The sequence below is a fragment of the Molothrus ater genome, chromosome Z (genome assembly GCF_012460135.2).
Source record: "Molothrus ater isolate BHLD 08-10-18 breed brown headed cowbird chromosome Z, BPBGC_Mater_1.1, whole genome shotgun sequence".
Taxonomy (NCBI): Eukaryota; Metazoa; Chordata; class Aves; order Passeriformes; family Icteridae; genus Molothrus; species Molothrus ater.
In genome coordinates, this window is record NC_050511.2 from 16,588,015 (window position 1) to 16,615,459 (window position 27,445).

The window sequence follows — 27,445 nt, forward strand, 5'->3', positions numbered from 1 at the left end:
ACTTGCACACATGCTCAAGCCCATCAGTTGTGATCTAACACAGGACCATCCTGTCCCTGCAGCTGCCAAAAGCAGCTCCTGAATTTGGCACCCTCCTTTGGCAGATTCATTTCATAACGTGGCAACATAAAGTTCCAGCTGCCATGTGCTACCTCTGTCCTTTCCCCACCCAGAGGAGACGCAGCAGGGAGGGCAGGAGTCTGAAGAACGGGGTTTAACGAAACACAGGAGCCTTCACACAGTGTCCAAACCACTGGCTTCCTCTCTAGCAGGAAGAGAGGACACAAAGCTGGATCTGCCCAAAAGATCTTCAGCTGAGCTATGATAATCTGTCAGCTGATAGACAGACTCAGACAATTTACCTCAGTTCACAATGGAGCCCTCAAAGGCAACGGGCTTCACCAAACCACTGGTGCCTTTATTAATGGCTATAAAATCTTCCCCAGCTTACAAAAATGACAGAACACTCTTCCTGGCTGAAGCACCATATGAGAAAAAGTTTGGATTAGATGAAGTAAATCTGAGTTGGTGTGAATGCTGCCATCATTCATGCACTGGACAAAGACTTTGGAAGAGAGAAAAACTAACAAATTTTGTGAGACACAGATATTCTTGCTATGCTTCTCTGCAAGTGACTGAAGCTTTGATGTGAGAGACATGCATTATTAGGCTGATAACTAGTACAGCTGTGAAAAAACCATCCCAAATAAATGTGGGAAGCAGTTTTTCAAGTCTTTCCTTCAAACTCATTGGACAAAAACTCCTAGGGTCAGAAGTCTGGGGTTTTCCCACCTGCATTAAACAAAAGACTCCAGTTCACTATGTCAATGAACTGTTCCAATTCATCATTACTATAAAATTACTCCTGTTATCTGTCTTACTACATCTGACTTTAAACATACTCACCAACAATTGAAAAATTAATTTTAAGTACTCACATCTGTAAACCCACCAAGGTTTTTTGCTTTACTCCTTTTTCTGCAGCATTGTTTCTGTTTTGAAAGGGAGAAAACAATATACTTTCATTTCCCCATAAAACAGAAATATTTGATGGGAAGAAAGAATAGAAAATTAAGCATTTTACAGTGGAAAGTTTGGATAAGATGACTTGCAACCATCTAATGCAAAGACTATGAAATAATGGCTCTAGGTCTGACATTTCATTAGGACTATATAGTGTATGGGTGTTGCTCTGAAAATTAATGTTCTGTTGATTTGATACTGCAGAAGACATTTGCTGAAAGTTTGTTTAGCTTTTCATTCAAACTATTTTTCAGTCTTCCTTCATTTAGAGCAAGAAAATGTTGAATTTACTGACTCGTGCAGAATTTTTGTATCTGACCCTGTCAAACTCTGCTGTCAAAATCAAGCACAAGGCTTGCTTCTCCTGGAGAAAAGCAGAAACAATTAGTCAAAACCAACATCCCCTTCTGTACCAATTTATTAGCTTTTTTTTAATATTCTAAATATTTTCTCTTTTTAAAGTAAAATCAAAGCTGAAACTTCATTTGTTTTTTTTTTTTTTAAAGTCATCAGATTTTTAAAATACAAATAGTTAGAGTAATTTCAAGAATACAATCTATTTTCACCATCAGAACCAGAAACTTTTCAGTTCTTCACAATGTTGCAGATCCTCCTCTAACACTGCTTCTGCACCATGTGTTTTTGGAAACTTTATGTCATTTGAGCTTTTGGCACTAAACAGAATCATACTTGACTTCTGATTTATAGCCATCTGTCTTCTTCAGCCGTGTACACAGAACCTTCATTATTGTAGGGCATGAGTACTGTTATTTACTTCCAGTTTACAGTTAATGCATTATAAATATGACTCCACTTCAAGAGACCAGCAGTTGTGTCAGTCTTCCTTGCTTTAATATAGGAGGTAAAGCTGGAATTGGTTTAAAAACAGAAAAGAACTCCTGAAAGTGCCACAGCACATTAGAGGCATCCTTGTCTCAGCAAACTAAGAATGTGAATCCATTTCAGACACCAAATCTAAGAAGTATGCTTTTAGCAGGTGCAAGAAGATGTACCAACACTTTCATGTCTTTGTACAGAGCGCACCACTTTGTCAGCAAAATATAATGGGAAAGAATGGGGCCAAAATTACCTGATCCCACAGCTTCTGTGCCCAGGACGGAGGGCTCCAGGCACAGGGAACCAGACAGCCCAGACACCTGCCCTCCCTGGGGCTTGTCCTGCCATCCAGAGTCACAGAATCTGCAAGTTAAGGGTTTGAACAGATCTTATAGATCACCTAGTCCCAATGCCCCTGCCATGGGGCAGGGACACATCCCTGGTTCCATAGTCCAGGTTTCTGAAGGCTTTATATCCAACCCGGCTTTGAACACTGCAAGGATTAGGGAGTCCACAATCTGACCCCGGCAACCTGTTCCAGTGTCTCGCCACCTTCACAGTAAAGAATTTCCTTCTAATAGAGAACCTAAATTTCCTGTCTTTCAGCTTCTGCCCATAAAGAAGATGGCGTCACAACCAACGCTGCCAGAAAATATTTCAGGGCCAAACATGTAGCTGAGAAAAAGGAGCGCCTGCACCCCAAACACCTGAGTGTCTCCTTCCCGGACCTCCGGACATCAGTTCTGCCTTCCCACCAGGCCAGCAGTGCCTTTCTCTCCTGCCTCGGCCGAGCCCCATCCCCATCGCTCCCTGTCCCAGCCCCGTTCTCTGCCCCCTGTTCCCTGCCCGCCCTTCCCGCCGCCTCTTCCCACCGCCTCTTCCCGCCGCCTCGTTCCGCCCTCGCCTTCGCGTTTCCTGTCCGAGCGGAGGAGGTTTGGCCCTGCGGCGCCGCCGTCTCCCAGCGGCTGCGTTGAGCATCATGGCGGCGTCTCTCTCAATGTCAGCGGCGCTGAGGGGCCTCATCGCCAGGAGCGGAGCGGCTGCGGTCCGCCCGCCGCCGCCCAGGTAACGGCACCGCGGGCTCCCCGCCGGCCGCCCGGGCGACACCGCCGCACCCCGGCGCCCGCGAGGGCCCGAGGAGGCCGTCCCGGGCCTGGGCCTCCGCCGCGGCCTCCCCAGGAGCTGGGTCGGGGGTGCCGCGTAGGCCCCGACGCGGGTGGGGGGCGGCCAGGCTGGCAGCAGGCGCGGGGCCGAGGCTTCCTCCGTGTCAGTCCGTGCGTGTCCTTGCCTGTCCCTGTGTGTCCGTGCGTGTCCTTGCCTATTCCTGTCTGTCGGTGCGTGCCCTTGCCCGTCCTTGCTGTCTGCCTCGCGGTGACCGCCCGCCCGATGTCCTTGCGGTGCCCGGAGGTCGGGTTCTGCTCGTCGCGGCCTCGCTGACGGGGAGCGTCACCTCGCCAGCAGTCTTCCCCGAGATTTGCACCCCCCGTACATTCTTTTCTATCGTGTTGCCTTTCCTCTCCATCCCTATTTCGAAACATCGTTACCTTTTTCAGAAGATGAATATATCTGTTTTTTCGCCAATTTCTTAAAAATAATATTGGAAATGGCTTTATAATCTTAGGTGGCACTTTGTTATTTGTTTCTTTAATGCAGAGACCTGTGTTAGATGTCCAGTACGTGACCCAACCACGAGTTGAAGAGGCGTGCATGTTGTTACTTTTGTGCATCTCACAGGCGCAAGGCTTGTGCCAGTCTATAGTCAGGAAAAATAATGTAGCTCACTGCCTTTAGTTGTGTTTTGGAGTTTTGGTCTTTGTGCTCCTTAAGTCTTTCGATATTAACAGATACAGGTTTGCTCTAGTAATTTTTTTTTTCATCTGTTGGGGTTTTTAAATATGTGTATATAAATATGTGTGTGCCTATAGAAACACACAGAGAAAACTATATATACAGTCAGAGAAAGAACTATAGCTCTACTATTTTTGCACGTTTTTATCCTCTGACTTTCCCATTACCTACTGCTGCCTTCTCCCTCCTAAAATGGCACCTGTTTTATGGTGTTGAAGGTTAATTGTCAGTCTCTTAAAAATGCTTTGAAATCTGTGGGTATGAATTTAGGAGTTCCTCCACACTAATCCAGAAACTTACTGTTCATGTTCAGCTGTTTCCTTCTGCCCTTCTACTTCTCTGGTGTTGACAGAACTATTGCCTGTCCCATGTTGTGAATTGCATCAGTCAAGTAATTCAGGCTAAAAAGAATTTTGTTTGTTTTAAAGTCTTACCATGCTACATTTCAAGTAATTATTTCAGAATAGTAGGATGTAGCAGGGCTGGGTATGAGAAGTGTATGGAGATATGAGGTAGGTACACTTCAGTTGGTATTTCGTCTTTGAAACACTGTGTTAGATTCTTTGCTTTCCGCAGAGAGTGAGGAAGAATTAGTGTCCCTTAGCGTTTTCAGTAAGGGGGATGTTGAGGAGAGTGGCCTGAGTGGGACTGAAACTTATGCTTCACATTCTCTAGGACAGTGACCTGATCAGTGGGCAGTTTCTTGGAGAAGAGGGAGGGCATTATGAGTTTCTCCTGAAGTTTTGTACACAGCTTTGTAATCCCTGTTGTTACAATGAGAAATTTTCCGTGGAATAAGGAAAAGACACTTCAGAATAAGATCGTTTTGGCAGTATGAGGGAATGCTTAGGACTGTCATTTATTGCATAAGTTTTGCAAAGTAATTGTTCCCTGGTTAGGTAGGCACTGAAACTTAAATCTTTTCTCAATTTCTGTTTTATATAAAATATATTTATTTGAAAAATATTTTTATGAAATTTTATTCTTAACCAGGCTGTGTAGTCTCCCTACTTGGGAGTGAGAATCAACATACATAATTACAGAAGAGCATTTAGGGTTCTATGTTTTAAATTCAAAATGTCTTCCTAGGGCTCATTGTGAAGTGATAAATCAGATAGAAGTAGACAGGAAAAAGTGTATCTCTTTCTTTTTCACTTTGTATTGCTTCTCATATGCAAGTGTTTGTCTTCCTTTGATACATACAGTATAATCTTTCATGCAGAGCATGTAATTCATTGTATTTCATCAGAAACCTATATAAATTTATGTATACAGATAGATGCCTCAAAATTTGCCATTGTACAAGTCCCATTTTTAGCTTTATTGTCTCACATCTCCTGACCTCACAGAACTGAACATTTACCAAAGACCACTTAAACTTATTTTCCAGCTGAAGTGATCAGCAGCTATCCAAAAGACTACTTCTTGGAGAAGCCAGTAGTTTGCTGCATATCTTGCAATTGGATGTATAAATCCTGCAATACTGGTTTCCTTTCAGAAAAGTATTTTGACAGATGCGATTTGGTAGAAGTAGTCTCTTTGTTTGGAAGTATTTGTCTGTCTAATTTTTTAGTGGAGTAATCTCTGGCATTGTCAAACTGTAGAAAGAGTGTGTTGTAACCAGTGTGCTAGATGTGTATGTTTAGGTAAATACAGATGTTACAATTACTAACAATAAAAATTATTGGTGTTCTGAGGAGATGACCTAAGAAGATTCTGGAACTGTCAACTGTGAGGGCATTTGAATGACTCTTATATCACTCCAGCCCTACACTTTTGTTTACTTAGGCTGTTTGGTAAAACTTAATGCAAGTTTCATGTTACTTGCTTAAATTAGGTTGTGAGAGTAATATAGCTTATTGTTTGGACTGTAAGATTGAATTTTAAGCATTCAAGATGTATCTTTATTTGCAGTGCATTTTTCTGTAGATTTTTGCATGTGAAACTTCTTATAGTGCTCCAGTTTTCAGAAGTTCAGTTAAATAATAATGCGGTCACTTCCGAAGAGTTACAAGAGAGATTCTGTTCTGATTTCTGTTAGTAATATTTGGTTCTTAGAAATTTTATGACATCATCTAGCACAAATACTGCTTTTATTGGGACATACTTAGGCACTTTAATGTACACATGCCCAAGCTGCCCAATGATTCTAAACTGGTACTGGCTTTTTCCACAATATGCACATAAGTGTTCAGTCTGAAATTAAGAGAACATGCAGCAACATTCCTCATATCTTTATGAAGTCCTGAGTGCTTGTTTTAAATCACTTAAGCAGGGGTTACTGAGTCCCTAGATGATTGAGAAAGTAAAAGTGTCTCTTTTGCTTAAAAACTATTTTGAACCTTTCATGCTGTGAAGTTTTAAGGTGGCTTGAAATTATGTCGAACATGCTCTCACTAGTTTGACCTAAAAGGTTGCAGTGTTTCCTTCCATTAGAAATAGAGACAGTTGAAGCTGGAAAAGAAAACGTCAAACAAATTCCTGCTGAACTGGGAATCAGATATTTGTTTCTAAGACACTTCAGAGTGTTTCTGAGAAGCCCTTTTTGTCACAATATATTTGAGTCAGAATTAATTTCTGTTGCTGTAGAAGAATGTTTTGTGTGTAGGTATAGTAGGGCCACATGCTCTCTGAATTTCATGATAATGAATTTTTCATGTCACTTTTTAGTGGTTTTCAAAATGTGTTACCTTCCTTTTGTAATGCTATTGTGAAGACTCTGAGTATGACAGCAAATGTTTTTCTGGTTCATCATTGTTATGGTTCAGGAGGATGCCCATGCACAAAAAACTCAGGACACAGTAGGAATTGCAAAGCAAGTCAATTTTGTTAGTCACTTTTGCATAAATACATACCAACCCCTGAATGTTTGAGAAGCTGCTGAGTAGGAGGAGATGGAGTGTGGCGCTCAGGCAGCGGGGGCAGGCAGACTGTGCACCTTCAGGACATCCCCTGGATGAAAACTGCATGCATCATGTCCTCCTCTCCGTCCACCCCAGAACCACCCCTTGTATCACCTCCTCAGGAGTGGCCAGTTCCAGCATCATCTCACGCAGGGCCACCGCATGAGATGAGATCATAAACAGCCCATGATCACACCTCCATGCCAACAACAGTTTAATTGTGTGTTATTCCGCTTTGACAGGATGAATCCCACCAGGTGACTGATACATAGTTTCTTTACTGAAGGTTAGTCTTACCAACTAATCATGACGTCTTTTACGTTATCCTGTCTTCCTATACCATAGCAGACAAATACGGCAGGCCTTAGACTTGTCTTCTGTCTCTGACACAATCATAAATGGATATCTGAGGTTATGAAAGTAAAGAATTATGGACACGTGTAGTACAAAGCCTATTATTCAGTAATTTTCAAAAAACTGAGGAAATCTGGGATGCCATTTATATCTCAGTTTTGAGTTACTGTCTTTATAAGCAGGCTTCCCCCTCAAGAAGATAAGGGAGAAGCCATTTTTGTGGTAAAATAAAGGACTTCTAAAACAGAAAAAAACTCCTGTCTTAATTTTTTATCCTGTTCTTCTATGAAAAATAGAGAAAATGCTTACTAACTTTAAAAAAAATTATAATTCTGCAAGATAATAGCTTACTCTTTTGTGTTATTGTTTGGTTCTTTTTCTTTAATGAAATAATATTGACATTTTTCTTGCATGTCAATTCCAAAGCACATGTTAAAATATGGCTTGGTAGACTTTGCGGAGCCAGGTCTGGGTAGAAACCAGCAGAGAGCCGTTTAAAGATGTTCAAAGTCCTGACTGAATATGGCTAATAAAAACACTATTTCACCACTGTTAGTGCTAGCCAGTGAGAAGTTTCTGTCAAGTCTGGAATAGGCAGCATGTTGCAGAAGTTGTATTATTTATTATTTCATCCATCTGTAATACATGACTGCTGTTTCCTTTATACCACAAAATATATAAAAGTATGTGTGGTGTTGTCAGGCTCAGACACATCAGAAGCTTTGGTTTTCATTAATAAAAAACATAGTTCTGTATCATTTATCTTGGTTAAAATTACTTCTAGTGACTAATATGATCTACACAGAGAACCTGGAATAAAATTTAAAGACCAGGAGAAAAAGCAGTCTTTTTTCAGTCTTGCTTTAGATGTATAAGAAGTGTTTATAGATAGTTTCATTTTGGTTATTTACCAGGAAAAAAAGATGTATTTGGCTTTTAAAATATGTATTTGGCTAGAATTTTACAATTTTATCTTAAGTAAGTATTTTGGTTGTAATGTGTATCAGAGCAAGTACAGTGAGTCTCAGTATCTTACTGAGACTCTTAATAGCACTGGAGTAAACTGAAATCTGGAATAAAATTCCAGCAGTTTTTTTTTGCTTGTGAGAGTGTGATGACATGGAGCATTAGAGAAGACTCAAGGTGAAAGATATGGTGAGACAAATAGACATAGACAAGGGGAGAAAAAGATGAAATCCACTATAGTTCATACACTTAATGAGCATGAGTTTAAAAACAAAACTCTAAGGCATCAGTGAGTGTTGTCTGGTCTTGCAGACACCCTGAAGCCATAGTTTGGGAGTAGGTATTTCGTGTGTCTGAAGTGCATAATTCCTTTAAAAACTACTCCTTTTCACTCTTGTCCACACTGTTCAAATAGTGATTGTGTGGTTAAGAGAGGGTGTAGGAGCCGAGTCTTGCCTGTTCACTGTGACTGAAAGCAATATCAGTGGTTATTTGTTATAGTCACAGGTCCTTTGACAATGGCTTGTGTCTGGCTCTTGTGAAGTACAACCCTCTTTCCACAACCATTTTGCATGCTTTGATGAAGAGAGGGGGAAATTTCTGGTAAGGAGGATGACTTCAGTCCCTTTGCAGTATTTTAGGTAGTATCTCTAAGCTGCTAATCCATCAGCAGCTGATGCAACTACTTGAGTAGTTGCAACAGGATAATTTACTCGAGTCTGTTGTGTTCATGGGTATGCACCGTTATGAAAATATCAAAGTAGTTATGGTGAACCAGAAGGGTGTCTTAGATTTCCTTCTTTTGCCTTCTCTGTTTGGCTTTATTGGAAGTAGGGTATAGGAGTGCTCCTTGATTCTTTTGGAGTGGAAAGAGTAAGCTTTGGAAGGCCCCCATGGAGTAATGAAGATGTTGGATTTAATGAAGCATGGGAGCAGTAGAATGGTGCTGTCAATGTGAACAATTCCATCACAGTGAAAAAGTGAAAAATACCATGTATTGTGTAGTTTAGTGGTGAGCTCAGATTCATCTCATTTGAGTTCTTAAAGTGTATGGGATTCCTGTAATGTTTGTGAAAGTTTGCATATTTTCAGAATTCGTCTAGAGAAGAAAAAGAATAGTTAGGAAGATGTGCAAGTAAGAGGGGCAGATAGGAAAAAAAGTTTGGGAGAGGCAAAGTTTGAGAAGGGGGCAAGGAGGAGATGTGTTGTTCTGGAAATGGCTGTTTTTCTGATGTGCTTATGGAGGACTAAGTAGAACTTGCATCATGACAGCAAAATATTCCTGATAAGGCTTCTTAGATTGTTCTTTCTTATTGATCATATGACTTGGGTGACTTATTTTATTTACATTCAGTCCCTTCAGTTTTGGAAACCCAGAGGGGAGAAATTGCATTTTTCAGAAAGTAAAGGTTAAACAGAGACAAGCAGACAGATGTGTAAGGTATATTTTGTTGAAAGCTAACTAGTAAATAAGCAATGTACTTCCTTCTCCACTAAAACAACTGAATGCTCTTCTAATCACTTTTGTGGCAACTAACCATTGTGGGATCAGAACTGTAACTTGCTTACATAAAGTCTGGCATACTTTTGAAAAAGTGTTGTTACATGTGATAATAACTTTTTTCAAAAATTTACTGATTTGAGAACCTAATAATCTTCTCTCTACTTAGAATATTTGAAGTGGAATAGGGATAGAATTTAACCCTCAAAACTGCACCAAAACAACAAACAAACAAACCCTCAAAAAAGCTTTGTAGGGTCGAGGTGAAATTTGTTGGCAATGGTATCTTAAAACAGAAGGACATAATACTTTCCTTCAGGGACTAGACAATTTAAAATAGAATCTAACACTATATTTGAAAAATGACCCTTTATTTTCAAGAAAATCCCTCAAACATTCTTACAGAAAAGACCTTCATGTTGGTATATCCTGATACCAAATATTTGATATCTCAGAGTCTGAGAAATGTAATTGTAGAACTTGTTGCACTAAGTTGAACCACATTTTTTGTCAAATAAATTAGTCAGTAGTAAGATTATGAAATACCAGATGGATACATGGGGAAAGGGAATAATTATGCCAACTGTCAATGGACAGTGTTTCAAATCTGTGTTACCAAAATAATAAAATTTGCTTTATTGATGCAGGCTTAATATAACATGTTCAACAGATTTAACTCACAGTGGAAAAGTACGGCTATTTGGATTTTAAAAATTGCCTTGATTTTGCCTTACTATAGGTTTGAGCATTTTGACTCAATTGACCTTATTATTGTCCATCTTAGATGTAATTGACTGTTTTAGGCGACGAAATGCTGAGAGTTTTATAATTAGCAGGGAAACGTGAACCTACACACAACTACTTTTAAAAAAACCCCAAGTTTAACAACTCCTATTTTATACTAATAATTTCAGTAAATTTGTATGATCCTTAACAGCTAAATGTTTTATATGTTTTACCCATGTATAGGTTTTCATTCTTATGATAGTACAGTGGATTTTGCTACGTTTTTAAAATTCTTTTGTAAGCATTTGATTCTGACCATGTTAGAAAATATACCTCTGAAGTATCTTAAGATCACATCCTTTTTTGTTTCTAAAAAAAGAAATCTCTATACTAGCAGGAAGTAAGCTGAAGAGTTCACATTATCTTCTTTAAATTGTTTATTTTCATATTTCCTAAGAAATTAATGGTATTATTTTTGTCTGAGTTTCAAAGGGCAGTTGTTCTCTCCTGGCAGTGTAATAGTATGTTTAGGTACTATTTACTTAGCTCTTTCTGGCTGCAGTAGTTTCTGTCTGAATCTCCCTTTGACCCATGACAGATTTTGAAGAAGTTAAGTAACTTTCGACTCAACAAGAGAGTCTGTAGGCAGCTCCAGAATGTGTGTGGGCAAACAGTTCTTGCAGCTGCTTATTACTGGGGTCTTAACATGAAAGAGTTCATAAACAAGTCCTGTTCCCTTTTTTAAAGTCACACTTTATGTATTTGATGCAAATATTTTTAGACCTTTTATGAATGTTTATTTTATATGTGAACACCTCTGGCATTGTCATTTGTGATCAGTCTATTGAAGTCTTCTGCTAAATGTTAATGCAGTAATCCGCTAAGTGTTAGTGATGCTATTTATATTGAAGTCCAAACTAAACTTCTGTTGCAGATGAGAGCTGTTCAGTTCTTCATATTTTTTATAGATTTCAGTAGTTTTAAGCTAAGATTTTTATGGATATTGCATTTTCAGAAGTTACAATGTATCATCTTTTTGCTGCATTTCAAATGAAGGAAAAAGGCAGAAAGCTCTTCATGCAGTTGCTTTGTCCGTTCTGTCACATATTCAAGGAGTATTTGCATCTGCTGTGGTAAGTTATTGGAAGGAAAATTCTGTAAGAGTGGTATATTTTCATATGCCAGTGTTGGTGCCTACCAGAGAAAGAGACAAATAATCTGCATGTTATTTGAACTGAAATTCAAGAATGAGGTTTGCTTCAAAAGCATCAGTGTTACCTTAAGGCTTTATAAAAGCGTGAGTAATATCAATACTTGCAGTCTCCTTTTAGAGAGAGAGCTAACAGCTGATTAGATAGTAAGAATATGAAAAGTAAGAAAGAATAGTACTAGTGGAGGAGGAGGGGATCAGTGTATGAGGATTGGTGCACAAGTGAACACACAAATAGGGTAGCTGATGAGGTTATTTTTATTCTCAAAGGTGAGTTCTCAAAAATGCTTCTGAAGTCTGTTTACATTAATAAATAATGACAGGTGAAAATAAAATTAAATCAGATAATTATGGAAAAACGGGGCATTCAAGCTTTCTTTTATGTAGCTTGGTATTTTCATTATATTTTTCTTGAAGTGCACAGTAATTTGTCCATCGATTTAAAGAATAATTGTTCCAAGACTGCAGATGCTGATGCTGTATGCAAAAGAAAGGAAGTTTTTTTTCCCTAGCTAGTGCCATTGTTGCTTGCACTTGTGTGTAGAATAGGAGTTAAAGTTTTGATGTGATAATTTTTTTTTTCAAAACTCCTGTGGGAAACACAGGTTGCTTACACTGCAGCCATCCATTTGTTTTCATCTCAGATGTATATTGTAGAAGGCAGTACCCACAACTAAAAGCTTGTGTGGTTAGTATAATTTTAAAACAAGGTATGATTTAAAATCAGTCATTATAGAGAGACTACATAAAAATTAAGTTCTTTGATTTGGTTGCAATATGAGGCTGAAAACCAAGTGCAGATTAATTGCATAGACTGGAAAAAAAAACAAGTATTGTATTTTATTTGATAGGAATTAATGACAAGCAAAGTGTCAAGGAGCATCAAAAGCTGTCTAGTCCAGAAGGTAAGGCAAGCTGGGAAGTGAGGGTGACCCCAGCAGGGACAGTGCCCTTACTGACCAGGGCAAGAGCCAGAACCAGGGCTGGAGGTGGGTGCACCTAATGATACCACTTCAGCAAGGGCTGAAGACCCAAAGTTGAGCTTTTAAATGGAACTCCAGGGCCACAGGCAGGGGATGTTCATGGAGGCCCTGTATGAGGCTGGTCATGGCCTTTAAGACCTGCTGCTGCCCTTAGTGTCCTGATGGGTGGTCTGAGAGAGTTTGTCTTCAGACTGTCGGTGTTAGAGCACTTAAAAACTCAGACTATGTTCTTACAAATAAGGTGGCACCATTGGTGTATCTTCTCTGAGTATAACTCGGTAGTCAAAAATTTATTGAAGTATCATGGAGATTTTTCTCCTCAGAGCTGTATAAGAACCATGTGGGCTGACAGATCCAGTGGTGTGACTGAGGTGTGTGACATGGAGTGTAGCTAAGGTACATAATAGCTGAGGAATGGCAACAGTTCAAAGGGGAATTGAGGACAAAGGCTTAGTGTCAGAAAGGAAATTAAAGAGAAACGTAGCTGAAACAAGGTGAAGTTCACAAAGCTTGTGTGAAATTAAATAATGCAGAATAATGTTACCTAGATTATCCCATTCTCATCTAGAACAACTCCTAAGAGCACACAGTTTTGAAAAGAAACCTGTAGGTCATGTTCCATTTGTAAAGCATTTGGCTTTCTCCAACTGGCTTGTACTACAAACATTAATATATAGCTCTTAAATACAGTTTGTCATAGCTGCCCAACAGCTAAGGCTTACTTGCCAAATAGCTTATTTGACTTTCACGAACCATTATAAACCAAGATGTAGTTTTCCAGTAACAGTTAAAAGAATTCCTTTTTGTATTGTAGTTTAGGGTTCAAGTGTTTGAGAACATTAAATAAGAAAGAAGTTGCCTTTTATATATGTATATATGTATATATACACATAGATATGCATACACACACATATATATATATATATATATCAATATATATGCTGTGTTTTACAGGCCTTGGATTATTAGAATAAGAATTAATTTAGCTAGTAAATGCAGTCAGATTGAAGGGCTAAATCAATAGGAGTGGATAGGGGTGAAATACAGGACCATGCTGTGCCTTAAACCAGTTTGCAAACACAGAGGAATCTTTACTCTGTTTTTCTGTTTAATGTTAACATGATTCAAAGGCTCTTTTTCAAAATGCACAAAATCAGACAGAGGTGGGATGTGGGACATTAGTTTCATTCCGCACAGTTTTGAAATGAAACCCTTTGACTTCTGTTGTTCCTTCTATAAAGAGAGCACAGTTTTTAGTTTTGTCAAGTTCTATGAATGCCTGAATATGTGTGTGGGGAGTTTGACATTTAGAAAGCACAAAGAAAGCAAATGTGTCACCTGGGTATTTTATCTTTACACCCTACACAACTTTTCTCTCTTCTTTTTAAACTTTATTAGGCTTTCTAACTAGAGAATGTAATTTAGTTGATAGTTGTTATGGGCTGTGCAACATTTCTAGTATTATATGTCTTCCAAATAACTTGCCTGTAAGAAGTTTCTGGTTCTCAGCAGCCTGCTGCTTTAAGATTGTGAACTGAGGTTAATTCCTAAGATTAGGTGTTCCAGTTTGGAGAGTAGTGTGTAATGAAATGCTTTATTAGCAACTGTACGGGTGGCAGTAATTCAGAGTTCCCGTGACCTGATAGCTGTTGGACATCTTACAAATTAGGTATTATATTGCTCTAAATGTAGTGTACCTGATCTCCTTTCATAATGAGTTCTTTTATTTCTAAAACAAAAATGTTTAAATAATTTTGAGTAATTTTGTTTTTAACATGTTAAGCCCCTCTCTCAAAGTGTTCTAATCTATTTTCTGTAATCTGTCAGAGACCACTGGTGTGCTCTGAGTCATGTGCATGTGAGGGTCAAGGAGCACTGACATGACATTTTTTAGAAGTTTAGTTGCAAGTAATGACTCAGTTTGTATCTAAGCACTTCAAGAAATGTTTTGATCCCAGCCTGAGACTTGCAGAGAACTGTTTCAGGATGTGCAGCTGTTGCTTGTGAGTGCGCTGACTTGAACCTTCAGGCTAGCTCTGTGGATTTTTGGCTGAACTTTTCCTCAGCTCAAGCTGTTTGCATTATGCATAAGCTTATACTCAAAATCTCAAAAGACACCAGCTCTGCAGGAGTGGCAGAGGAGTGGCTGAGCCAGCCTGGACATACTGTCTGCCTCATGTGGAGCCTTCTGAAGGACTGGTCTTTGTTGTGCACCCAGTCATGTCACCTCAGTTAGCTGGCTGCTCAAATGGGCTCTGTTTGAGTCAAGGAAAGTGCAGGCATGGTACTAGGTCAGAGGTTACCTTCTTTATTATGTCTTGACTGCAAGAAATCTGATTAAATGAAGAAAACTGGTGGTGGGCAGTTCATGTCTTCGCAGAACTGACTTGTGTCCTGAATAATCCACTAGGCTGCAGGGGTGGATATAGTGCTCTGGTCCTGTGGTAGTTCTGGAAGGAGCATTTCTTTACATTGTCAGTGGTTCTTCAGCTGATACTTGTTTGAATATAGCAGGTCAACATCATTTTCTCACCTGTGGGATAATTAAAGTAGAATCTAAAATAACTAAAATTTTATTATTTTCTATGTGATGATGTATTCACTACTTGAAAATGTAGCTAATTTCAAAGAATTATAGAGTATTCTGGGTTGGAAGGGATCCACAAGTATCAGTGAGTCCAGCTCCTGGCCCTGTACAGGAGGTGTCACACCCACATGCCTGAGTGCCTTGTCCAAACACCTCTTGAGCTCTGTCTCGCTTGGTGCTTTGACCACTTCCGTGGCAGTGCCTAGCACTCCTCTGTGTGAGGAACCTTTTCCTGATATCCAGCCTAAACCTTCCCTGACACAGCTTCATGTTGTTCCCTCAAGTACTGTCACCACAGTGAAGAGATCAGTGCCTGCCCTCTGTGTCCTCTCACAAGGAAGTTGCAGACTGCAATGTGGTCTCTTCATTCTCCCTCAGGCTGAACAGACCAAGCTGCTTCTCATGTAGCTTCCCTTCAAGACCCTTCAACAGCTCCTTCGCCCTCCTGTGGGCATTCTCTAATAGCTTTATGACCTTCTTATATGGGGGTTCCCAAAAGTGCCCCCAGCACTGGAGGTGAGGCTGCCCCAGTGCAGAGCAGAGCAGGACAATCCCCTCCCTTGCCTGGCTGGTGATGCTGTCCCTGATGCCCCCAGGACACGCTTGGCCCTCCTGGCTGCCAGGGCACTGCTGGCTCATGTTCAACTTGCCATGGACCAGAGCCCCAGGGCCCTTTCCATGGCACTGCTGTGCAGCCTCTCATCCCCCAGTCTGTCTGTACATCCAGGGCTGCCCCATCCCACGTGCAGAATCCAGGACTTGCCCATGTTAAATTTAATCTGGTTTGTGATTGTCAGTTCTTCTGATTGTCAGGATCCCTCTGTGCAGCTTCTCTGCCTTTAACAGCTCCTCCCAATTTAGTATCATTGTCAAATTTACTTGGTATCCCTTCCAGTCCTGCATCCAAGGTTGTTAATGAAGATGTTGAAAGTTTTAGGGCCTAAGATGAAGTTCTGTGGAACCCCCCTAGTGACAGGTCCCCAGTCTGATACCACCTCATTCACTGTAACCCTTTGTGCCCAACCCATGAGCCAGCTCTCATCCATCCCATGATGTGTTTGTCCAGCTGTGAGCTGGACATTTTGTCCAGAAGGATCCTATGAGGGACACTATTGAAAGCTTTGTTGAAATCCAGAAAGATCACATCAGCTGGCTTCTCTTGAGCAGCTAGGTGTGTTACCTTGTCATAAAAGGAAATTGTCAAGCAGAACTGTTCCTTCATGAAGCTCTGCTGGCTGTGACTGTCCTTCAGGTGTTTTTCAGTAATTCTCAGAATGGTCTTCTCCAGAACTTTACCAGGCACTGAAGTGAGACTGACAGGCCTGTAGTTTAGTATTTGTAAAAACAGGTTAACTTAATATTTAGCTTCAAAGTTCCAAACCACAAGTCAAATGCTTATTTCCATGTTAATTTAGTACATTTATATAACCATTGCTTCTTTTCGTAAGTTTTGCCTGACAGGAAAGCATAGTCAGTTCTTGCCCTGTTTTCCAAACACGCAACTAGAAAAAAAAATTTATTGCATATAAACTTATTAGCAAGTAAAAGCAGTGTCTGTTTATTTATATTTCAATTTATATAATTTCAGCAATTTACTACCAAAATTTCAGTAGTTTAGGTAAATTAATACTGCATTCATCTATTTAGAAGCATAATTTACTCTGTTTAGCATCATTTTGTAGGCAAAGGAAAAAGTATGATCAGCCAACTTCATCAGAGTATGAAAATATTATTTATTAATGAGGAACTTCGTTTTCCTCCCAACATGAAAGTTCATCCTGCAGTTCATACTACAAAAAAAAACTACATGTCGCCATAGGCAGTGTTTGGCACTATGTTCCATATTTTACTTCTGTTGGAAAGTAGTAAGACTAGTAAGTGAAACCGAGTAAAAATAAAATACCATTGACTCTGTTAAGTCATTATCACTTCAACTACAGTAGTGACTTTAATACCAAGGAAATATTATCCCACTGTGTTTAAATTAATCTCTCACAAGTTTAGCTTTGCAAGCTGCCTTTATAAAAATGCATTGTGTTGGGGCTAAAAAAAATATATTGAATAGTGTGATCTGTATTGTATTTAACATTGTATCATTATTTCCTGTATTTTATGTGCTGGAACTTCATACTGATTTGTATTTAGTCTCTTTAATCACAGTGTATGACTAGGTTGGGTGCTGTGGAAGTTGTTAGCTGGTGGTGTTTCTTTTTGTTCTTTTTTTTCAGAATTTAATGTTTTTATGGGGGCTGTACATTCTGAAGCTTATATTATTAGAAATGCAATAATATTAAATGCAATAATATTTAAAAGGTTGGTTTTCTAAAAATTAAAAATATTCAATCTATTGCATTGTTCATAATGGCTTCTGCATATACGTATATTCACATCCACTGATGCCCAGGTCTTTCAGCATCAAAATACTTAAAATGTCCTTTAGACTTATTTCTTGATGACTGTCTTTATTTCTCATGTGGTACATGGGACTTTCTTCAAGACTTTGTTTTACCTATACATTATGATCTGATTACCTGTTTGGTGATACCTGGGGTTTTTTACCACATCTCCAACAGCTGACCAAAAGGGGGTGCTAATAGATCAAACAGTCAAATGTGTTACATAAAGAGGTTAAGGAAAAGTTTTTGTGCAATGGTTTTAAGTCCCATCTACTGAATTGTGTCAGGTAGATACAAGTTTTCACATCTAGATGTTGTGTAAGCATTCTAGTCAGAGCACTGCTCTCCGTAGAAGGCAAATTAAAGCCGTGTAAATATGGCAGCTTCTTACTATGTAGGAGTTAAGCATAGGTTACTTTGCAGGTATTTACGGTGGTCAAATTTGTTGAGTTTTAGCAGTTGAATACATATACCTAGAATAACCACTAGAATAACCAAGTAATACGTTCAAGTCAGATGCCTTAATTCAGATACCACAAAAGACCTCCACTGACCATTTTTTTACTGTTTGGTTTCTTCTGTTCAACAGAAGTTAATGGCTTCAGCAGAGCTGGGGCCTATAACTTAAGAAGGGAAGTGAAGACCTAAGAATCTTCCCTGCAGCAAGGAACTGCTATGTCCTTATCACACAGTGGTAAAAGATGGTTGAGAGACCTAGTACTGTTATGAATATTGTAGTTTGCCAGTAGACTGAAGAACTTCAGTGGCTTCTCACTGGACTCCTTTGTTTGTGTAGCAGGGATGTGGAAACCATTTGTGACTTTGGTGTAACTACAGATGATGGTGAAAGGGGAATACACACTTATCATGGAAGACATGGTTAGTTGATCACAGCGTTTGTTTTTTCTGGACAGATGGTACCTACAGAAAGTTTTGAATTCTACAAAGACATATTTTTTCTGGAAGTCCTCATTAATTCATTCTGTGTTACTGAGCTGATACAAGAGTTACAGGTATTTAATAAGATCATGTAGTTTAGTCTTTGCCGAATATCTATTCCTGTCTTTTCTGTACAGTGTAAAAGACATTTTACATTTATTGTGAGACTCTAAAATAAGAAATGGGAGACATAATTATTTCTAGATGTAATGTCCAGTTCTACAATGCCTCACTGAAGAACTGTTCACAGTGGAAGAAAAAGCTACTTTGACCTTTTTAAAACTCCTAAGACTGAGACCAAGAAATATCATTATATTGTTTTGTAGCATATATATATAACAAAGCCTATGCTGAAGTAATCAGATAGGTGGTAAAGACAAAATTTTGGTAAACAATGTTACAGTTTAAATGAACTGTAGAAATTAGTATAATGAAATTATCATAAACTACAGATAATCTTAACTTACAGTAGTGTAAAATAATGGTATAAGATTATATAGATCAAGATTGAGGAATTGAGATTCCCAACACAATTTCCTAGGATAGGGAGAAAATCCTTTTGCCAATATAAATGAAATGACATTTAAATGGTGGACTCAAAAGATAAAGGAGCTGCTATACTGTAGGAAAGTATATGGACAATCATAAAGGAGAGAGGTGACTTTTTAAATTTTTGTTTTACGTAATTTTGAAGAATTTTTTTTTAAAAGGCGGGCTTTTACAATAAACCTAGATTTTTACATTTGAACGCCTGTTTGTTCATCACTGACAAGCTCACTATAAGGAAAGCATTTGGGCATATTCACAGCAGAGCTCTGGCCAGCTTGGAGCCTTGTCACACTTTGTTTATTAGATAGTAACCATGAAGGAAGTTCATTTGGTATGTGTTCTGAATTGGTCATTAATAAGCCTATAAGATAGCAAGGTTTATTGTTGCTAGCTACATGTAAAGCTTTCTCTATAGTTTCTGAAATTCTGAATTATTTTAGCAGTCTATTTGTAATTATTCTAAGTATTCTGTGTACAATAATTCTAAATCAGAGTTTAATTAGACTTAGAACAGGGTAGAAGTAGAACTTCCTGCTCATCCCAAGATATTTCAACAGGGGGAAAAAAAAGCATAAGCAGTCAAAAAGAAGCAAATGGGTAATGTATACCCATATTACACACAGAGAGAAAGGAAGAAAGCAGATTACCTTTCCAGAGGTTAGTCATAGGAAAAAGCAGTAGGATCTTGGGAGAATGCAATTGTAGTTGCAGTTGAGGTTGTAGTTGCAGTTAGGGCTGAGTTGTACTCAATGAGCTTGAAGGTCGCTTCCAACCCAGTGATTGTGTGATTCTGCATGCAAATGTGTATTCTAGACTTCTGCAAGATTATCCATCAGAAAAACTACCTAAAAGTCAAGGTGGATGTGGGCAAATACTAATAGATAATTTTCTGAGAGTTACTGTACTGTTGAGGATGACATAAATGGTTTAACTCAAGTGTTAACTTAAGTGATTTAGATTGCAAATTCATTTAACTTGAAGGTATAATAGATATTATAAAGTTGCCATTGTCAGAGTTTGAGAAGAGAGCCTTGTGTGAAAGAGGTGCATTTCCTGGTTCTGTCCTCAGATTAGTGCCTGACATTAGCTACACACTTGCAATGAAGCCTGCTGAAAATTGAACAGGCATTCTGGGAATCAGGCTACACTTCCTATTAACTTTCAAATAGCAGTATTTAAGTTCACATGACATTTCAGAGTTGCTGGTTTTTCCAAACTTCAGGTTACTTTCCTGTGAGAGATGCAGCAAATAGAAATATTGTCAGCCTGTCATCTTTAAAGCACAACTGGTGTTTTTTGTATTTTCACCTGGAGGTCTCTCCTCCACTGACTTGAGATTCACTTTCCTAGTCCAAAAGCCAGTTTTCAACCACTCTTCAGTTAGGAAGTTCTTAGAGAAAGTGTGTTCTGTCCAGCTCATTGCAGTCTAGGGATGGACAGAAGGCAGCTCATTTAACAAGTGTACAAGGTTGTGATTTCCAAGGTTGTAACATTTGTGTGTTTTCTAGAATTGTGTAGTCAACAGAAATGTCTTTGAAAAATGATGAAGAGGAGAAGTTGACTTAGGTTAGTAAGCTGTCCATATGCTTTTGAGGATTAGCCTAAATATCATGGAGAGCTATAAGGTACGATGCCTTGGAAGTTATCCCAGTTGACAGAGTCATCTCATGCTAAAAGCCAACTCCCTCTGTGTAAAATGTTGAGGCATCTCAGAAGGAGATCCTGCCCACCTTTAATCTGGTTTTTACCCTGCTCTTTATCATGGTGTTAGTAGAAACAATGTCTAATGATGTAATGGTGAGTGGAAATAATTTTCAAGGGCATGGCATTTGTACTTTTTAAAGCTGATTAATGTTTTTCCAGTTTAAAACAAAACAAGCCACTCTCAACCATGTTCAAACTAAATTGTGCTAGATTTTGTTCATAACTCAATTTATATTACAAGAAAAAGTATCATCCTGATCAGCCTTTTTGCAACCTTTACATACCTGAATCTTTACATATTGATCAGACATTTCCACAGAACAAGCTTCAGAGAACTTCTTGATTCATAGTCTAGATGAGTTTTCTTTAGAGAAGGAAATAATTAAATTGCATAATCCAATGTCTTTCTTATGGACAGATGTTAAGTAATGTAGTGAACACTGTACCACATGAAGTTCCAGGAATACCTGCAGAATATTACTTTGATAGTAAAGCTATTGTAGTGGAGGAGAAACTAATTTTCCTGTAGCAATGGCTTTTTTTCCTTATTTAAGGTTGAATATTTTCTGGCTTTAGCTACTTAAGTCTGGAACACAAGTGTAATGCTGCTGTTCAGCATGCTCTTAGGATAACATCTCTCTTGGTGTGTATTTTAATAAGGACCAAGTAACAGCCTGTTCTCCTAGTGCTCCAGAATCTCTCTGTTCTGTTTTTGTGACGTATTCTGTTACATTTGCAACTTAAAAATTACTGGCAGTATTGAGCCAGAAGCATTCTGGTACAGAGATAGTGAGCTAGCAAAGTAGTTACCTTGAGTTTTTATGAAATAATTTGGCTTCCTTGCACTGGAAAACTTCTGTGTTCTGAAACAAAGTAACTTTCCTGACAGATTTTGTCACTTTAAATAGAAATAGATCTGTCTGTCCATGCCACAGAGTTAGGTGAGTTAATAAACTTTGTGCTTTGGAGATGTTTTGAAGTTGTTAAAGGCAGAGGGAAGATAATTTAATAGAATGTAATCTGTGCTGAAAGTTTTTATTTATATTAGATATTTAACTGAACTTTGTTGCAGTTTTTTAGTTTCAGAAAGGTTTTGTAGAGAAAAATGAATTCCTGCATTTTTGTTCCTCATTTCTTTAAAATGGCCTTAATCAAATATGGAGCACACTGTTGTCTACCTGAATTTCTCCAAGGGTTTTGATATGCTTTGTCAAAGCCTCCTCCCAAAACAACTGGTGTGCCACAGACTGGTGAAGTGGTCCATGCAGTGGGTGGGGAGCTGGCTGACAGGCAGCACTCAGAGCGTGGTGGTGCCTCGCTCCTTTTCACGTTGGCAACCTGTTACAGGTGGGGTCCCCAGGGATCAGCTTTGGGCCCAGCACTGTTTGATTTCTTCATAAGTGATCCATGGTGGGATTCTGGCAAACCCTGATAAAAGTTTGCTGGTGATACCAAAATGAGTGGGGAAGTGGACACTTTGGAAAAGAAATTCACCCTGCAGGAAGACCTAAACAGGCTGGAAAAGTGGGCTAGTAAGATCCTTATGAAGTTCATCAAGAGCAAGTTGCTGTTGTTCAACCTGGGAAATCATAATCCAGAACTGCAGCATAGTCTGGGATTTACACGACTGGAGACTAACTTTGGGGTAAGGGACTGGAGGTCCTGAGGAGAACAGTCTCAGTCTGTGTGGACAGTTGCTTCTGAGCAAAGAGAGGAAACAGGTTGCTGGGTTGCATCAACAAAAGCATAACCAGCAGAGATGAAGAAGTTATGATCCCACTTTTCTCAGCACTTCTCAGGCCATACCTGCAATACAACATGGACAGGCTGGAGGGGATCCAAAGAAAGGCCACAAAGGTCATCAAAGGACAGGGAAGCCTGGCACATGAGGAAAGTCTGAAAGAACTGGATTGGTTTAGTCTTGACCAAAGACTTATCACCAGGTTCCAGTATTTTAAAAGGTGGTTACAGAGAAGGTGGACACTCCTTTTTACAGTGAGTCACATGCAAAAGAAGCTAATGGAACAAGTTACTCCTGTTGAGATTTTGGTTAGACACAGGGAAAATTTTTCACAGTGTAGTTAAGTCAGTCAGCTATTGGAACAATCTCCCCTGGGAAGTGGTGGGTTCCTCAGAGTTGGACAATTCAAAGATTCAGCTGGACTGGGTGTTGGGCCATCTTGTCTAGACCATGCTTTTGCCAAGAAAGGTTGAAACAGATGGTCCTTGAGGTTCTCTTCCAACCTGGTATTCTATCATGAGGTCAGAGAATTAAGTTTCTTGGCTTGTTTCACCTGCTGTTGCATTATTTCGCCAAAAGATGATTTGTACTCAAAGGGCCTAAGCCTGTCATTAGTGACATAATGTAAGCAAAGTGCAAATCTAGTTAATTCAGTGATGTGGAATTGTGTTCTCTGTTTCCATATGTATCTTACAGATTTAGCAATTATGCAAGAAGATAAATTGTATTTCTTGAAATGAATAAGCTGACCCAAAATTATTCAGAAATTAAGGAAAATAGTTGTTTTGCCCACTCCCAACCTGAAAGCTATGTTTGCAGTATCAGCTTAGAGTTTGTTTAGTCATTTTTTTGGATTGGTTTGGGTTTTTTTGAATTTGTTAATGTCATGTTATTGATGTGTAGAATTGGAGCTGTACCATTGCAAATAGATTTAGGATATTTCCCCTCTGATGCCATCAGTTTAAGGATCAGAGTTCCAGAATGCTTGCAGCAGCCTTGTGTTTTTCTGTCTGTTCGTGACAAACCAGCTACTGTACGTTCATATAGAGCAGTACAGTCCTTGCCACTGGCAGTCTCTCTGTGACAGAGAGCCTGTAGGCTGACATAAAGTGCAGCCTGTTGTGAACTGCTAAGTGGGAGTCTGCCAAAAACTCAGCAGACAGAACTAATTGGGGAGAAAAAGGATTTTTGTGCCCTCATCTCTCCCTCTTCAATTTTTTTTACAAGACGGATATTGTTAAAGTAACTTGTTTATGTAAGATTTGTCTGCCTCTATTTTCTCATTGCATGAATCATTTTTTAACTTCAAGTCTTGCACTGCAGGTCACTGAGCACTTCCACATGGCGGCTGGCGCAGAACCAAACTCGAGACACGCAACTCATCACAGTTGATGAAAAATTGGTAAGGGTTTTCTACTGAATACTATGATACAGCCTTCAGGGTTATTTCTGCACAATAGGCATTCAGTATGGTATTCTGCGTTCTTCTAGGAAAGCCATATAAATGTGAACTACAAAGCAACAGTCCTTTATACACTTTTAAAAGTGGAACATCAGTAAAACATAAGTATGTGAATGAATATGGCATTCAAAGTGTTAAGCAATGTAAAATGATGAGTACCTTGTTTATTATTGTTATACTTTAGTCAAAGACCAGTGTGAGCTGTAATTAATAATAAGTTTGTTCTTTTTGAAGTTTAGGTATATTTTCTGTGTAGTGAAATTATACGGAATTTGCCAGCTTCCTGAAATTTTCTTCATTGGTGCCCAAGATACTGTGTAAAGATATATCATGGAAGATTATTGTTACTATGCACATACACTCTAGCTTTTGAATATGCATGAAGGTTAGATTACAACTGGAAACAAATGCATAGCATTCTTCTGCTAATCAGTAGCAGATCAGAAATTTGGCAATCTTTTCTTGTAACTTTTTCCATAATGTGTGGTCTGTTACTCTAGATGCAACCTGACACTTATGTTTACATTATTTAATAGTATAATTTTTGTAAGACTTCTTGGGGGAATGCATCACAGCAGAAGCATACCTTTCATTGGTTTTCATATCGCTTTTGAATCTCCAGGAAAAGAATGTTCCTATCCTACGTACCAGACAGTTCACATTGTATGTATCTTTTTTGTATCCCTGAAGCTATATGAACTACCTAAGAAATCTTTGGAATTTATATTTAAAAATTGTACGTTTGTGATGATATGTGCGAGTTGAAACAGCTGAAGTTTAAGAGGCTGTTGGAAAAAAACCACACTTTAACAGCTCTTTAGGGCTTTTTTCTCTTATGCTTTGTATATATATGTAGCAATAATAATTACATGCGAGTAAAGAAAATAATCAGTTACTTCATAAACTTCTTTCTGAATTTGTACAATCTTGGATTTAAAAATTAAGGAAAAAATAGTACTTTATTCTCAGAAATATGATTATCTTGCTAGTCTACTTGCATAACTTGGGATTATGAAATTTGTAGAGATCCTGAGTCACTGTATAAGTAGGATTGAACAAATCAGTAGACATACATTTTCCTAAATGACTTCTAAATGTACTGTTCTTTAATGTTAAAATACATATATACATATATATATTTAAATATACTTTTATATCACCTGAAAATTCTCATGTTTCGCTGTTGTGGCCTTGGGTGATGTATACATACGTCTCAAAAGATTACAATGCAAAGACAGACCCACAAAAAGAAACACTCTTCCATCTTCCATATTGAATTCAAATGTACATTATCCAAAGTTAGTGTTGTATGTTACCCTGTCTAGCTATGAGAGTTTATACTTCCAGCTGAGTTAAAGTGAAACTAGTCTGAAATACAGCTATTGAGTTCCTTTAGTGTTATTGTAAATACACTGTACATGGAGTGCATATTTCATTATATGTTGTCATCAAGTTGAAAACTCTCGTATCATATTTGCTGAGGTTTTTTGAGATCTCATATAGCATCCATTTATAAGTTTTTTTACGTTGATACATATAATGTTTCTAAATGATTATTTTATCTTTATTTCTTTAAGTGTTAGGTTAAATGTCAGACTGAATAGTGTTTTCTTACAATGTTGTGCATGTAGGTCCACATGCTAAATGCAAAAATCTTTTTTTTCTTTTTTAGATTATTATAGGACCTGAAACAAAATGACAGAAAATTAGAAACTTCATTTGTAGATTTCATTAAAGTTTGGGAATAGTTTCCATAATGTTGTAAATTCATGTTCTTTTAGTGGGCAAAAATTATATCACATTAGCAAGGAAAATTGTCTCAGGGTTTGATGTGGTTTTCCACTCTTTCAGCATTAGAAGAAGTTCTCTAGACACCTGTTAAATCTCATTTTAATGTAGAGTGCTATCTTACCTTATTTTAGGTTGCTGCAGTATATTCCCTAATTTTAAGTATGATTAATTACAACCAATTGAAATTAATTTAGCATATTGCAGGTGTTTTCTGTTAATTAATTTTACAAAGCATAAAACTATTATTTCCAGGCAAGTTATATTTAAACTGTACTGTGGAAATGGATGCATTACATTTAATTGAAAAATACTTATTTTCCATTACAGATTATTAGAAATCATCAAATCATACTTTGATGGATTTTTCATCTTTGCCATATTTTGAATTTTTTTATTTTTAAAGCTGGACATCGCCTCATCACCTTTGTACTTGCATTTCAGAAGGAGCAAGAACGGGTGGAAGAGGGGATGTGGTTATTCTTGTGAGCCACTCTCATCTTGTAACTTATTTTGAAACTGAATTCTTCTGTGACTTGATATTTACAAGGCTGGGAGAGTAATGCTAAGGTTGTTGAAAACTTTTAACTGCATATTGTAGTGAAATTAATCTGTATTTCCAGTGCTCTTGTAGACCTTGTATTCATATCTGTACATGCATATGCTAGAACTTGTTCAACAGAATGATTTGGTTCTAGCAGTGCTAAAATATTCCTTGTATTGAGAAACACAAATTAAATAGAAGATGTATGAGCATCATGAGATTGAATAATTAGGCAGTATTCGGTCACTTCGTTACTACAGCCTAGACTCTACTCTGTTGAATACAACAGAAAAATGAGTACTAATGAAATAGCAGGAAAACCAGTAGTTTAAATCACATTCATTTGTCACACTAGAAAAAAGGTGTGTCTCTTTAATGTAAAAGGAATTAAATCGTGAGCCTATGTAGAACATATCCAAGAAATTTTATCTTGGTCTCAGTTATTGGCTGTTTTCAGTGAATACCGAATAAATTAACTTTTAATGAACAGTAAAACCTGAATAAAATAGCATACAAAATGAGCAAAGCTCAACAGAAATACAGTTCTTGCATCATATTTTGATTCTCTGGCCGCCAATTAGGTCATATTCCAAGAGTCTGGACAAATAGCTGTGTGAAAAGTAGTCTCTCAAGACCCTGCTTGCATTAGGAAATTTGGGCTATAGAGGGCAAAGGCTGTCAGCAGCAAATCTCATTCAGGTAATGTTCCAAATTTTTTAACTGTTTGTGTGTATGGTATAACATACATCATTATATCATAATTATAAAAAGTTGAAATGGTTTTTCCTGAAAATGGGGATTTGAGCTATTCTAGTTCCTGTGATTTGTTTCAGTTGTTGTGAGTAGGGTGCACCAATACTGTGTGTAGCTAAAAATCATCCAGTGCAGCATGCCTGGGAACCTTTAAGTAGGCTTCCCAGTCAGTGCTGGAGTTAGGCACTTTGATGGAGGTTGCTATTTGCAGCTGAAAGGTTCCCACCAATATCTGTCAATAAAAGTGGAGCAGCGGCCAGGAAATGAGTGAAGAGCCCAGGCTAGGAGAGAAGTCCAGCCGGTCTCCAGCCAATAGGGCACTGCCCAGACTCGAAGTCCAGGCCCTGTGCCCAAGCGATGTTAGGCTTGAGGGCAGTTGGTCGCAGATGAGAAAACTCCGAGGCTGCAGGCGTGGAAGAAAGGGCGACTCAGATCTTCGTGGGAAGGAAGGTTTTATTGGAAGGGGTAGTGATGGGTCGGGGAGCCGAAGTCTGAGCCCCGAGGCAGGGAAATGCCTCGGGTTTTATAGGGAATGGGTGGAGCCAGGAACAACAAATCAGAAGAGGGGTACAAAAGATACATTGAAGATTGACAAACATAAACAGCCAACGGGAGAAGGTTGCGGGTGGGG

General features: G+C 38.5%; 1 protein-coding gene across 1 annotated transcript in view; it reads left to right on the forward strand.

Annotated features, from left to right (window-relative positions):
- Positions 1-2,796: 2,796 nt before the first annotated feature.
- Positions 2,797-27,445, forward strand: part of NDUFS4 (NADH:ubiquinone oxidoreductase subunit S4) — a 48,407-nt gene continuing 23,758 nt past the window's right edge. The window contains exons 1-2 of the mRNA XM_036403569.2: positions 2,797-2,925; positions 23,591-23,669. Coding sequence (XP_036259462.1) covers positions 2,840-2,925; positions 23,591-23,669 — 165 coding nt within the window. The 5' untranslated portion in view covers positions 2,797-2,839. The remainder of the gene's footprint in view (positions 2,926-23,590; positions 23,670-27,445) is intronic.